This window comes from Physeter macrocephalus, chromosome 17 (genome assembly GCF_002837175.3).
Source record: "Physeter macrocephalus isolate SW-GA chromosome 17, ASM283717v5, whole genome shotgun sequence".
Classification (NCBI taxonomy): Eukaryota; Metazoa; Chordata; class Mammalia; order Artiodactyla; family Physeteridae; genus Physeter; species Physeter macrocephalus.
This window is the reverse complement of record NC_041230.1, coordinates 6,072,513-6,087,047: the sequence shown is the minus strand read 5'-3', so window position 1 is coordinate 6,087,047 and position 14,535 is coordinate 6,072,513. Positions and strand designations below refer to the sequence as shown.

The 14,535-nt window shown below is 46.4% G+C and overlaps 1 protein-coding gene across 2 annotated transcripts in view; it reads right to left on the bottom strand.

Moving 5' to 3' along the window:
- The window catches only part of LOC102974505 (neurotrophin receptor-interacting factor homolog), a 71,046-nt gene that overhangs the window by 38,114 nt on the left and 18,397 nt on the right, over nt 1–14,535 (bottom strand). The window contains exons 6-8 of one of the 2 annotated variants that reach the window (XM_055078834.1): nt 13,270–13,361; nt 12,100–12,226; nt 10,921–11,673 (exon numbers count right to left, since the gene is read on the bottom strand). In XM_055078834.1, coding sequence (XP_054934809.1) covers nt 10,921–11,673; nt 12,100–12,226; nt 13,270–13,361 — 972 coding nt within the window. Of the gene's footprint in view, nt 1–10,343; nt 11,674–12,099; nt 12,227–13,269; nt 13,362–14,535 lie in introns of those variants that run through there. The other variant, XM_028477461.2, reaches the window with a different exon arrangement.

Here is a 14,535-nt window from a genome sequence, read left to right as displayed (position 1 = left end):
TATAACTACAAAATCATTAACACACCTAAAAATATTAGCAATAATTCCTTAATGTCAAATATCCAGTGTTTAAATTACCCCAAATTGTGTCTTTTTAAAAAAATTTTGTTTATTCAAATTGAGATCTGAAAAAGGTTCACACCTTGCATTTGGTTAATGTGTGCTTAAGTCTTGTAGTTTATGGATTTCCTCCACAAATGCTTTTTCATTTCCATTTATTTGTTGAAACCAGGTAAATTTTTCCTGTAAATTTTTACTACATTTTGGATTTTGGTAATGGTATCCTTATGGTGTCATTTCTCTTTCCCTTGTTTTTCTTGTAAACTGGTAGTTGGATCTAGAGGCTTAATTAGATTCAAATTTGTATGTATATTTGACAGTCTTTCATAGGTGCACGTTTCCTTTTGCATCATATCAGAAGGCACATGATATCTGGCGCGCTTCTTTGATGTTTATTTTGATCATTCAGGTGTTGACAGCCTGATCCGTCTATTACAAAGTTCTCCAACATTTTTCACAGAATGGGTTCTAGCAGTCATTGATGATCGTTGCCTTACACCCATTATTTCATTAGGAGTTACAAAATAGTGGTTTTCTAATTATATCATTCTTTCTGTGTCTACTTGCTGGAATTCTTCCATAAGGAAAAATTTTCCCTTACCAACTTTTTTGGTTTCCCTAAGATGTACAGGAGAGAGAGGATAAATGCTTCATTCTTTCCCTTTGCTTTGAAAAAACTGAGATGTGTTAGCATCCTTCAAAGGTGGCCAGTGAGTGTGTTTTATATACATGGATTTTAAATATATTCTCTGTGTTTTAACCTATTTCAGTGAACAATGTGATGCTTCAATTAACCAAACTTTGACCAAGATCAGCTCCTTCAGTCTGGCTCCTGTGTCCTTTTGACATGACCTCAGTAGCCTTTTATAGCTTATTTACTTTCCTGTCTGAGAAGATGTTACAGGATCATTCTGTAAATTTCCAGTCCCAGCCTTGGAATTGGCCATTTTGCTGAGGAACCCTGGTTCTTTTTAATGGGAAATGTGTTTTAGAGACCATAATCTGGGTACTAGTAGTACTCATTGCTACTATGGTAGTTATTGTTAAAAACCTCTTCAGTGAACATTTAAAAATTGGGAGATATATATATATATATATATATATTTTTTAAGAGAAACATTTTAGATTTATCCTGATATTTCTATATCAAATTTAGTGTGACAGGGCTTTATTTATTTTATGCCTTGATCTTTTTTTTAAAGCTGAAAATCGTGGCTCCCAATTACATCAGCAGAATTACTTAGTTGCTTTGTGTTTCAAATTACTTCCAATCTTATTACTGAAAGTTCAAGAGTTATTTGCAGTTCTTTTTGTCCTTAGGATCTATCTCTACAGTGAAATTGCTGTGTTTTAAAGTTAATGGAAATAATTATTCATGTGATAAGCTTTTCACTGAACACTTTCAATTTTTAGAGATCACTTAAAACTTAAGTAATTTCTAATTATGCAAAGCACTCTCACGGTTCCAAAATGAAAACTACAAAGGCAAAATTACACTTAGAGGAGCCTAGCCTCTTTGGCTGCCCCTCCCTCTATCCCTGCCCTCTCCCACTGGTAATTATTTATATTAATTTTGGATTATCCTTCCATTTAAAAAAGTATCTAAGCAAATACATTCTGCATGTGTATCCCACACTCTTCCTTGGGTAAAATATTCCAAGCCACACATAGTGCTCTGATGTACTTCGTTGCTTATACCTAATGATTTGGTGGGTGATCACTCTCTGCCAGCTGCTGGGGCACCATTGTGTTGCAGGACCACAGTTCTTTCCACCAGCCCCCTACTGATGACATGTAAGCTGTACTGAGTGTTTTACAAACAGTGCTGCAGTGGATACTCCTGTGCCTACGTAATTTTGCATTTTTGGCAGTGTATATTTGGACTAGATCTCTAAAAGTGGGATTACTGGGTCAAAGGTAAATGTGTTTTTAATTTTGCCCAATTCCTGTCCTTTGAGGTTATACCTTTTGCATCCCACTAACAATGTATGGTAGGACCTGTTCCCCACCGTCTCATCAGCTGGGTATGGCACCAAACTTTTGAATCTTTGCCAATCTGATAGGTAAAAAATGGTATTTCAATGCAGTTCTAATTTGTGTTTCTCTAATGAGTGAGAATTTCTCTAGTTATGAGCATCTTTTAATATGTTTAAGAACTATTACATTTCTTGTTCTGTGAACTGTTCATATTTTAGCCATTTTTTTTGGTTGGTCTTTTACTCTAGCGTTGGAAGTTCCTTATTAGCAATATTAACCTTGCAAATTGCAATTTTCCACAGTTTGTAATCTTTTTATGTTGCTAATAGTGTTGTTGTTGTTGTTGTTGTTTTTAATGCAAATGGTTATTTTTATACCATCAAATTTATCAGTATTTTCCTTTATTGCTTCGGGATTTTGACTCATGGGTGGGAAATATTCTCAAGTTTTGCGGACATTCACCCATGTTTCTCCTAGTACTTGTATAGCTTCATATTTTACATTTAAATCTTTGATCCACTCAGAATTCATCCTAGTGTAAGGTGTGAGGAATGAATTTCATTTTATCTTTTGCCACAGGTAGACTAAGTAGTTTAGCAAAATTGTCTACTTTTTCCTCACTGTTTGAGGTGCTCCTTTTATCATATACTAACTTTCCATATATAATTGAGTCTATTTCTGGATTTTCTTTTCTGTTGAATATGTCTATCATGTGCCAATACTACAACTTTAAAATTATAGATGCTTCATAATACAGTTTACTATCTAGTAGTGCTGGTCCTCCCTCATTGCCTTTGTTTTTCAGGGTGTTTCTGGTTTTTCTCTATTATTATTTAGTGCTTATAAATCGTCAAGTGTTGAAAGAGGAGCTAGTAATAATAGTAATAACAATAGTAATAGATTAAGGGCTTACTGACTACCAGCCTGGTAAAGCACACGTGTGTATTGACTCAGTTCTCCTTTTAGCAACCCTATAAGATAGACTCTATATGAACTTCCCCTGGAACAGATAGGAAAGCTGAGGCACAGAGAGGTTAAGTAACTAACTCGAAGGGCACAGCTGGTAAGATGCAAAGCCCAGGTTTGAACTGAGGCCGTCTTGCTGCAGAGCTTGTGTTTTTTGTTTGTTTGTTTGTTTGTCTGTTTTCAAATATCTGCCAGTTTTAGACCAGACTGACTTGGAAATCCCAGATTCCCTCAACTCCTGGTTTGGTCTAGGCCATGTCTCCTCTTCTCTGGAAGATCAATTTCCTCATTGTTACTGGGGGAGCCCTCAAAGTTGGGGTGTAAAAGTTGAGTGTTGGTGCCAGTGGCAGGAACCACTCTGCCTCACATGGACGAGGGAATATTGCGGGCGGAAGAAGCCCAGCACCCCACCCAGGACCAGATGGAACACTGCTGACTAGCTCGCCTTCAATCAGCTGGGCCCCCTCAGGCTTGGGTGTGCTCCTAGTTCCAGGAACAAAACATTGCCCCAGTGGGCAGCCCCTCACAAAACTCTAGGGGGCGCCACTCCCACGCACTGCTCACACATCCCTTTCCTTCCCATTTTGTGGGCGTTTAGCTTTTCAAACCAGCTTTTCTTTCAGTTGGTGTCATGAAAGGAAAGGAATTCCTGCCTTTGGCTGTTCTCAGTGAGAAGACAGCAGGGATATTCTCTGCCACTAGAGCTGTAGCAGCTACGCTGCTGTATCAGGTGATCACCTTGCAGAGGTAAGGAGACTTGTCAGCCACCTGGACTATAGGAGCTGTTGCTATCCCCTGTGTGAGTAAACGTTAACCTCTAAGTAAAGTCTCTAATTCTGATTGATTGTCTTATCACCAGTGTGGCCCTGATGATATACTTCTGAGAACGTTGACCCTGCTACCCAGCCCTGTATTCCAGGGAAACAGCAGCAGTAGAAGAAGCCTCTCTACCTTGTGCTCCTGGAACTTCTTACTGCAAAGAACCACCCTTCCACACTTGACTTAGATACGGCTTGCAGATAACCCCCTTGTTTATCTAGGATAGGACCAGACACTTTTCCATTCTTTGTCTCACACATGATTAACTGAGCTGTTTGTCCCATTGGTCAGTTGGAACTTTTGTTGACCAAGTTTTAGTTAATCTTCTGTCCTTCCCACAGGACCGTGAACTTTGACATCAGCCTGGGCCAGCGTCAGAATGTTGATCAGCCCCTCCTTAACAACTCCTCCAGAAAATCAGCTGACAAACAAAACAAAATTTTATTTTATTTTTATTTATTTATTTTTTTTGCGGTACGCGGGCCTCTCACTGCCGTGGCCTCTCCCGTCGCGGAGCACAGGCTCCGGACGCGCAGGCCCAGCGGCCATGGCTCACGGGCCCAGCCGCTCCGCGGCATGTGGGATCCTCCCGGACCGGGGCACGAACCCGTGTCCCCTGCATCGGCAGGCGGACTCTCAACCACTGCGCCACCAGGGAGGCCCCTAAAACAAAATTTTAAAAAAATTGCTTGATCAACTGCCCAATGCCTGTTCCTTCTAGCATCCCTGTAAAAGCAAAGCCTTTTTCTGCCTGACCTTTGAGATGCAGATGTTGTGGTCAGAGCTATTTTCATTTGACACCTGCAAGATCCCGAGAGTTCCATTTGTTAAAGCCCCAGAAGATGGTGGTTGCCACAAGCCCCATGCCTGGGGTGGAATTACAGGCTTCTGATAGATGTTCTATTTATTTATTTATTTGGCTGCGCCGGCTCTTAGTTGCAGCATGCGGGATCTAGTTCCCCGACCAGGGATCGAATCTGGCCCCCTTGCATTGGGAGTGCGGAGTCTAAACCACAGGACCACCAGGGAAGCCCCTACATGTTTTATTTAAACAGAATTTGAAAGAGCCTCACACGAACTTAATACCTAAGATGCACCTCAGGGTGGTGCAGAGTGAACCTGGCCGAGGTCTTCTTGTTGCTGAGGGCTTGATTTCAGTGAAAAACAAGATCCTATGGGCTTAGTGTAGGGAAGGATCTTTTAGACCCCCTACAAAGCCGGAATGAAAGCCATTCTCTTAAGAAGTTTCATTGCTAGTGTCAGAAGAAAGGTTGAGCAGGCATTCCCATCTTTGAGGCGCTCTGGTTAATGCGTAATGCAAATGCACACTGCACATTAGGGACGGAGAGAGGAGGTGCAAACAAACAGAATTTTATGTTTAATTTTTTCTCATCCTGCCTTAAAATATAAAATTTCTTTCATTAAGGGAAAGCAGCAAACGCTGACCCCCAGGAAAACTACAGGCAGCTTATGGAATGAATCTCACTCTGGTTTCATGTCAGATACTCAAGTGAGATAGACTCAGGTAATGGGCAATGGTTGAAGCTCTTCCCTCCTGAGACAGGCTGGGACCTGAAACCTGGGACCTAGGATCCTCTGCTGCAGGGCTGGCACCTGGACAAATGTCTCCTCGAGCAACAAAATGCAAAGAAACTATAAGGGACTGAACACAGCTGCATGCATGTGCAGTTAGGGCAAATTATGGGCAAGATACAAAAAGACCAAAACCCCAGCAAAAGCAGGGTGTTGGGAGCAAGAGCCGCGTACCGCACGTGACCCCTGCACACACCACCACGAAGCGGGTGGGCAGACCACCTAAGCCACCCCTCTGGGCCAACCGCTGGACTCACCCCTACGCTCACCCCATGTAAGGAACCAGCTGGCTCCCCCTCATGGAGCGAGAAAGGGCACCTGATCCTTGTTTTCGCTTCCTTGTGCTGCAGCATGAGTCCTACAAAAGACTTACCTGAATTTCTTAGCTGGCCTCTTATCAGTTTCTATTGATTAAGGAAGCCAAGAACTCTGGGTGGTAACACTCCCATTTCTAGGTTTCCTGCATCACTGGTCACTCTCCCCAGGCTGAACACAGAAGGATGTTAGGACGTTCTGGGTAAATGGCACTAGTGAGTACAATGATTTGAGCATACATACCTTCTGTGCTGCCCAGGCACTTTCACTTCTGTGATGAGATTCTCCAATGGATTTCAAGTCACCTCCTGAGAAGCTACTGGGTCCTCAGTGGTGACCCTCTGGGGAACCCAAGAATGATAGGAGGTGTGGCCATCACACACTTTTCTAGAAATACTTCCCAGAAGCCAGGTAGCACTTAACTTCTTAGTTCCTTGTCCTCCTTCTTCCTGATATCCTCAGAGGAGGTAAATAGTCCACAGGGTTCTATTTTTGTTCTGGACTTTTAAAATTTGTTGTTAAGTAATTATCACAGGAACATTTAAATATTTTTAAATGGAACAAGTCCAATCAACTATTTATCCATTCCACTTTTATTCTCGCCCATGTACAAACATATTTTAATATGACAGCACAATCATGCACATCATGCATTTTTCACTTCACATCATAATTATGTCTTACAGAATCTGCATAAAACAGATTAGAAACTACACAAATGTCCCCAAATGGTAAAATATCTAAGTAAAAAAGAACATTGATATTACATTTCCATCAACTGTTTCAATCTCTGAACAAATAATGTAATCATCTGAGGAAACAATTTCCCCACCTCAGTGCTTATATTATTCATTCTCGTGTTCTTTTTCCTTCCCAGATTTAGGCCTCAGTGCTATTAAGAACACTGCCCAGTGGATCAGCTTTTGTAGGACTGTGTCATAAGAGCAGAGATTGACCATATGTCATTACACTAAAAACTGTTGTTTAACAGTTTTCTTCGAGAATGAGTTCTCTGATGTCCAGCAAGGGGAGAGCACCATCTGAAAGCCTTTCTGCACTGATTACATTCATAAGGTTTCCTTCACCATGAATTCTTTGGTGTTCCATAAGTCAGATGGTCTGCTGAAGGCTTTTTCACAGTACATTCAAGTTTTTTGTTTTTTAAAAAATTTATTTTATTATTTCTTTTTGGCTGTGTTGGGTCTTCGTTGCTGTGTACGGGCTTTTTCTCTAGTTGCGGCGAGTGGGAGCTACTCTTCGTTGAGGTGTGCAGGCTTCTCATTGCGGTGGCTTCTCTTGTTGTGGAGCACAGGCTCTAGGCACGTGGGCCTCAGTAGTTGCGGCTCGTGGGCTCTAGAGCACAGGCTCAGTAGTTGTGGCGCACGGGCTTAGTTGCTCTGCGGCATGTGGGATCTTCCCAGACCAGGGCTCGAACCTGTGTCCCCTGCACTGGCAGGCAGATTCTTAACCACTGTGACACCAGGGAAGGCCCTATTTTTAAATTTTTTAAAATATTTATTTATTTGGCTGCGTTGGGTCTTAGTTGTAGCACACCAGATCTTTGTTGCCGGGAGCGGGCTTCTCTCTAGTTGTGGCGCTCTAGCTCTAGAGAGCGCAGGCTCAGTAGTTGCAGTGTGCAGGCTTAGCTGCCCCAAAGCATGTGGGATCTTAGTTCCCTAACCAGGAACTCAACCTGTGTCCCCTGCATTGGAAGGCGGATTCTTAACCACTGCACCACCAGGGAAGTCCCTCATGTGGTTTTTCACCCTTATGAATTTTCTGATTCACAATAAGATAAAAGCTCCATCTGAAGATTTCCCACATTGATTACATTTATACGGATTCTCTCCAATATGGATTCTTTGATGTCCAATATGGTGACAATTCCGGTGGAAAGACTTTTCACACTTACGGCATTCATGAGATTTCTCTCCAGTGTGAGTTCTCTGAAGAGTAACAAAGTGAGAACTCCAACTGAAGCATTTCCCGCACTGATTACACTCATAAGGCTTCTTTCTTTTCAATGTGAGTTCTTTGATGTGAAGTAAAGCCAGAGCTCTGAAGGAAACACTTCCTATATTAACTACACTCATAAGGCTTCTCTCCATTATTCTTTTCTTAAAAATTTATTTACTTTTGGCTGCGTTGTGTCTTTGTTGCTGCACGCAGGCTCTCTCTAGTTGCAGTGAGCAGGGGCTACTCTTCATTGCAGTGCGTGGGCTTCTGATTGAGATGGCTTCTCTTCTTGCAGAGCACGGGCTCTAGGTGCGCAAGCTTCAGTAGTTCTGGCACTCAGGCTCGGTAGTTGTGGCGCACGGGCTTAGTTGATCTGCAGCATGTGGGATCTTCACGGACCAGGGTTCGAACCCATGTCCCCTGCATTGGCAGGCGGATTCTTAACCACGGCACCACCAGGGAAGTCCCTCCATTATTCTTTCTTTGATACACATTAAAATCAAGGATGTGACTGAAAAACTTCCCACATCGAATACAACAGAACAGTTTTTCTTCAGTGTGAGTTTTCTGATGCCTAATTAGTTAAGACCTCCTGCTGAAAGCTCTCCCACAGTCACGACATTCATGGAGTCTTTCTCTAGTACAAATTACGTAATGTCAACAAGTTGGGAGCACCAGGTGAAAGACTTCCCACATTGATTACATTATACAGTTTTTCTTAGGTATGAGTTCTTTAATGTGCAACCAGATGAGAGCTCCACTTAATAGATTTACCACAGTGGGCTTCCCTGGTGGTGCAGTGGTTAAGAATCCGCTGGTTGGCTTTCATTAAATTCCAGCTCCAAAGGAACCGTAATGGTGGCTGTTTCTATGTTCTGTGATCTAGGAATCTGAGACAGCGGAAAGCCACATCTTACCTTGTGAATGGGACCCTTCTCCACTTTCTCCAGCTTTCAGCTGACTCATTGTAATTCTCCCAGTTACTATCCTCATCCATTTCTACAAGTTCAGCTGCCTCTGCCCCAGAGGATACATGTGCACCCTTTTCCACCTGACAAAAGTCTAAGTCCCAGGCGCACCAAAAAGTCTGAGCAGGCTACTCTTCCAGACTATTGGAATTTCCTACGCAATCTCCATGTTTCTGTGAGAACAGAGAACCATTCCACACAATTCCAAGCCCCTAGTTCCTTGCCGTTTGCCAACCCTAGGCACAGTGCCTGCCCGCTCTCCCTTTCCCAGATCCAGTGCTTTCTGGAGGGATACACCATCCCTTTGGGTACAGTATCCATTGGTGGAAACTTTCAAATCATGTACACCCCCTGCTATTACTGCAGAAGCAAATTACCACAAACCCAGTGGCTTGAACAATTCAGATTTATTATTTTACCCTCTGGAGATCAGAAGTCTATCACTGGGCTAAAATCAAGGTGTTGCCAGTACTGCATTTCTTCTGAAGGCGCTAGGGAATGAATCCATTTCCCTGCCTTTTCCAGCTTCTAGAAGCCCCTCACATTCCTTTGTTTATGGTCCTTCGTCACTCAAATCTCTGCTTCTGTCACCGTATCTTCTTTTCTTACTCAGATCCTCCTGTCTCCCTCCTGTAACAACCCTTGTGATAATACTGGGTCCGCTGGGATGATCCAGGATAATCTCCGTTTCAAAATCCTAATGTAATCACATCTGCAAAGTCTCTTTGGCCACGTGAGGTACCATATTCACAGGTTCCAGGGATTAACAGTGAACATCTTTGGGGGCCATCATTCTGCCACTCACAACCCTCCACCCAGGATATTCAGACACATCCTGAGCCCTGATGGCAAATTTATGACTGAAATGCTGGGTGGTACAAGTGTGAATTACGTGGGGTTGGGGAAAGATTAGGAGCCACCAGTTTTATTTGGCTGCGCCAGGTCTTAGTTGCAGCACGCAGGATCTTCGTTGTGGCATGCAGGATCTTTAGTTGTGGCATGGGGGATCTTTTAGTTGTGGCATGCGAACTCTTAGTTGCGGCATGCATGTGGGATCTCATTCCCTGACCAGGGATCAAACCCAGGCCCCCTGCATTGGGAGTGTGGAGTCTTAACCACTGGACCACCAGGGAAGTCGCATGTATATTCAAATTCTGCATCATTTCATCCTACGTTAAGGAAAGTGGAAACTCTTCCATTCACCTCAGAGATGAGCTTCTCTGACCTTCTGAAGCAGTCAACTTATGATATTAAGTTATCCATAGCCTTAAATCTTTCCTAACTCAGCATTTATTACCTTCAGGTTTCTTTTAGTGAGAGTGGTGAGTACAGAGGCTCCTGCCATGAGACTAGGGCACTGCTGGCCCTCCTGGTGGAATCACCTACCATTCCCTTGGTTGATCATCCTCCAGCTCATCATCCAGGCTCCTCATATAATCCTGACAGATGTCCATTCATCTGAAGGAGGTTCGTGCAACCACCTGCCCTGCCACCTGCTGCTCATGCTCCCAGAGCATTTCCTTCACCTGCCTCGGCCCCCACTCCCCTTATCTACCCCAGCACAACTTCCCAGGTCTACCCAGGGCCCGCCCCTTTTGTTTTAACATTGCTTCTTTTAATCAAGTCATTAGTGAAAAGACGTTTAATCAAATAGGTGAGAAAAAACACACAGAGATCCTACCACAGAAATATATAGTTTATTTATCTATGTTCTCTTTCAATCCTTGTCCATATGCATAAATACTTTACCACAAATATAATATCAGTGCACAGACTTTTTGGTACCTGGCTTTTTAAACTTAGATTATAAGCATTTTCAGGTTTCACTAATATCACTTTTAATAACCAACGAACAAACAAATTAAAATGGCAAATCAACTGAGCGAAAAATTAAATGTTTTTCCAACTGATGTATTCATTAGAGATACTCCCCACTGCTTTTCTTACTGACTTACATGCAGGGCGTTCTCCCTGGTCATCCTTTGGTCTTGAGAACTTCATCACTCAAGGCTTTCCACATTCGGTCCCGAATCCCAACCAGGCTCACTCATGTGACACTGCAGGATCAGGCTGCAAAGGCGATGTCTCTTCACCTGGCTTGAGCGCTACGAGGTAGGCTGTTTCTTCTTGCATTTCACCCCGCTGTGTGTTTTCTGATGCCCTATCAGGTGCGAGCTCTGGGTGAAGGCCTTTCCGCACTTGTTACAGGTGTAGGGGCGCTCGCCGGTGTGAGTCCTCTGATGCCTGATGAGATGGGAGCTCTGGCGGAAGGCTTTGCCGCAGTCCTGACATGGGTAGGGCTTGGCCCCGGTGTGAGTCCGCAGGTGTTGGGAGATGGCCGAGCGGTCGTTGAAAGTCCTTCCACACTCGTGACACTCAAAGGGTCTCTCCCCAGTGTGAACCCTCTGATGCTGCGTGAGGGAGGAGCTCTGCACGAATGCCTTCCCGCAGTCCGGACACACGTAGGGCTTCTCTCCCGTGTGGATCTTTTTATGCACCGAGAAGTACCTGGGGTTCCGGAAGGTTTTCCCGCATTCGCTGCATCGGCACACCTGGCTCCCTTTGTGAATTCGTGTAAACGTGATCTGCTGAGTGCTCCGGGGTAAGGTTCTCCCACAGCTCCCGCTCTCCTGGGCCTTTCCCCTGCTGCAGCTCTTCTGATGAAGTTTTACACAGGGGTTGTGTGTCATCTTTTTGACCCTGGGGTCACGCTTGCGCAAGCGTTTTCTAGGAATGGTCTTCTGGAGGGAGATGTGGCTTGCGTCGGGACCTGTGCTTGCCGGGGGTTTGGGGCTTTCACCGGGTGGCTTCTGAGGGAGGGTTTTTTCCTGAGTGAGCGCTACTGGTTTCAACGCTGTGTCCAAGACCTCCGGGGCCCCAGCCTGCAAGGTGTCTCCTGAGGTAGAGGGCTGGGCGTCATCCCTCGAGAATTCCTCCACTTTCAGGTGGCAGGCTGGCTCTTCCTCAGGCGTGTTGGGGTTTGGAGTTAACTGTTTGCTTTCCAGAGTAGTCTCCCACCCTGAAAGAAACACAAAGGTGCAGATACTGTAAACAGAAAGTGCTAAAACGGGTCGACAGGACGCCATAATTAAATATCCAGAAGCTGTGTTTTCCCCCAAGTACAGTCATGCACCCCGGGGAGGGAGACGGAAAACAGCGAAGCAGCAAAGAGCGGCACACCGAGCTTGGGCAAGGGCTGCGAGCGCCTCCCAGCTCTCAGAGTCCCTGTTCTCATTCACCCTCTGGGTGGACAGCAAATCGGTCCTTCACTGGACCTGAGGCTGCCTCTGTTCATACGAGCCCCACCCCTCCAGACGTACAGTGTCAGCTAAAGGCCCTGGACGGTGCAGGGGACTCGAGGGCATGTCCAGGGCCCAGAGAGGGTGTAAGCCCTGACTCAGAGCCCCCATGGCATCCCAGTCCCGGAAGCGTGGAGGGGCCTTACCCACTGAGACCAGGTGTCCAAAGGTCTCCAGCATCACGTCGTGGTACTCGGTCCTCTGTGTCGGGTCCAGCAGCCCCCACTCCTCCCTGCTGAAGTCCACAGCCACGTCCAGGAAGGTCACCGGTTCCTGCAATGTCACACACCTTGTATTTCAGCGGGAGGGTCAGGGAGTCCTTGGTGGGGACAGAAGAGAGGCTGGCGGGGACATTCCGACAGAGCTCGCCGTGCTGGGGATGCCCCAGCTTTGGGGTTTGCTTGGAAACACTGACTGGGGCCTGTAAAAAGTCCAGTGGGTCCGTTCTCACAAAACCAGAGTCTGGGGCCCAGGCTAGAGGAAGAGCCCTACTTCACAAGGAACTACAAAGTGCCACAAACAAACTGCCTCTACCCTTTCCCCATGACTTCCCACCGGAGACCACCCCTCGGGCCAGCCTTGCCCCTCCCTGGGCATATCCCATTCTGGAATAGCCCCTCCCCATGGGGACAGGGGTTGCCTGGGGGTGGGGTGGCTGCCTGGGCCGCACCGTGATGAGTCCTTTCTGAGGACCTGATCAGCACTCCGGGAGGAAGAGGCTTCCCACCGCCCTCTGTCTGGATCTGGGAGGCATTTTGCCCAAAAGGGGCAGAGCCTGCTTGAGAAGGAAGAGGCAGGAGCCCCTGAATACAACTGCGCCTGAAGCCTGTACCAGACCACTCATTACATGAGAGCTGATAAATTCACTCCTATGCTCAAGCCAAATGTAAGCCCCGACCAAGGTCACATAGACACCATCACTGGCTGCTCTCTAAGCCTCAACAGTCAGCAAGACAGGTCCAGTCCTATTTCGTCTACACCCCAGCTCTGATTATTTTGAAGCAAATCCCAGGCTTTGTTTCAGTTATAAACACCCAGCTCTGCGTTTCTGAAGGATGAAGCCTCTTTTGTTCTAACTGGGATCCAGCCTTGATCTGGACGCCTGGGCCCGAGGCTGCGAACGCTTGGCCCCTCCCCCTCTTCCCTCCAGATTTCCTGACTCCTGGTCACTGTGCCCTGTCGTGGTCTCCAATGACACCACAGTCGCCGGAGGGCAGGCCTGCCATTCACGGTCAGCAACTCTGAAAGGCCTGCCTGTGGGAGGCCTGCGGGGGATGCTGGGACCAGGGAAGGAAAGGGTGACACTCCCCACTCACCTCAGGCAGTGCCTTGGCCAGCCTGGTGGCCACGTCCTCCTCCTGCTGAGCTGTGGTCTGGAGAGAGCTGGTGGGGCCCTGGGTGGGCGGTGCTGGCAAGAGACAGCAGCGCAGGGTTAGGTGGGGCAAGGACAGCCCACGTCTGTCTCCGGGACCCATAGCTTATGGTGCCCCCCATTCTTCTCTCAAAGCCTGTGCCCAAATCCCCATGTGTGTGACCACAGGGCACCACTGTCCCCACTGCGGGTCCCACCCACTCCCCCTCCAAGGACTGTTCCGGACCCAGTCCCTCCACTGAAGTAGCTGCCTCACCTCCACGCTCACCTCAGCAGCTGGCCTCACACCTTCTCCTCAGAGACAAAGACCCCACTTCTGGCCTCCATGTCCTCCACCCCTTCCTCCTTCCTTCCTGTTACCCCACGGAGTGGGGTACTTCCCCTGGCCCCAGGACCAGACTCATTCCCCCAAACCCATCTTGATGCAAATTTTACCAAGTTTCTTCCACCTCAGAAAACAGCTCTGCCTGGCTTTATGGCCCCTCTTGACCATGGCTCTTTGATGTCTGACTTTCCTTATGTGTCCCCACATGGTCCTTAGGCTTCTATAATGATGATGCCACCCCACTATCAAGGGGGACACATGATGTGACCCAGGCTGGCCCACCAGGCCGTTGCTTCCTCCTGGCCAAAATGATTGGATCAGGGATGAACGTGGGCCCCCCAGCCAGCCAATAAGAGCCAAAGGGGCATCTGTTGGAACATTTAGGAAAGAGAAATTCCATCCTGGGAGTCCCTACATGGAAACAGTGCCTTTGAGTGAAGCCATCCGAGGCCAGCAGAAGTATGATATAGCAGAGAGGACGAGTCCTGAAGATGAGTGGAGCTGCTGGGTCTAGCCACGCCTGAAGCTGGTCACCCTTGGGTTTTTTCAATATATTGTCCTTCTCCCTTAGGCCACTCTGTGTAAGGCTTGTGGCAGCCATGCCCAAGAGGTTCAATGGACATGCTGACCACAAACGCAGGACTCACAGGGTTCCCTGGAAGGCTAATTGGTTTCATTCACCCCCAAGGTGTGAAACAGACTCACTGCCTTTCATCTCAATGAGCTCGACAACTGCCTCCTTGGTACCTATATTAGTTTCTTGGTGCTGCTGTAACAAGCTGCCATGCCAGTGGCTCAAAATAACACAAATTTGCTGTCTTACAATTATGGAGATCAGAAGCCTGACACAAGCCTCACAGGGCTAAAATCAAAGTGTTCACAGGG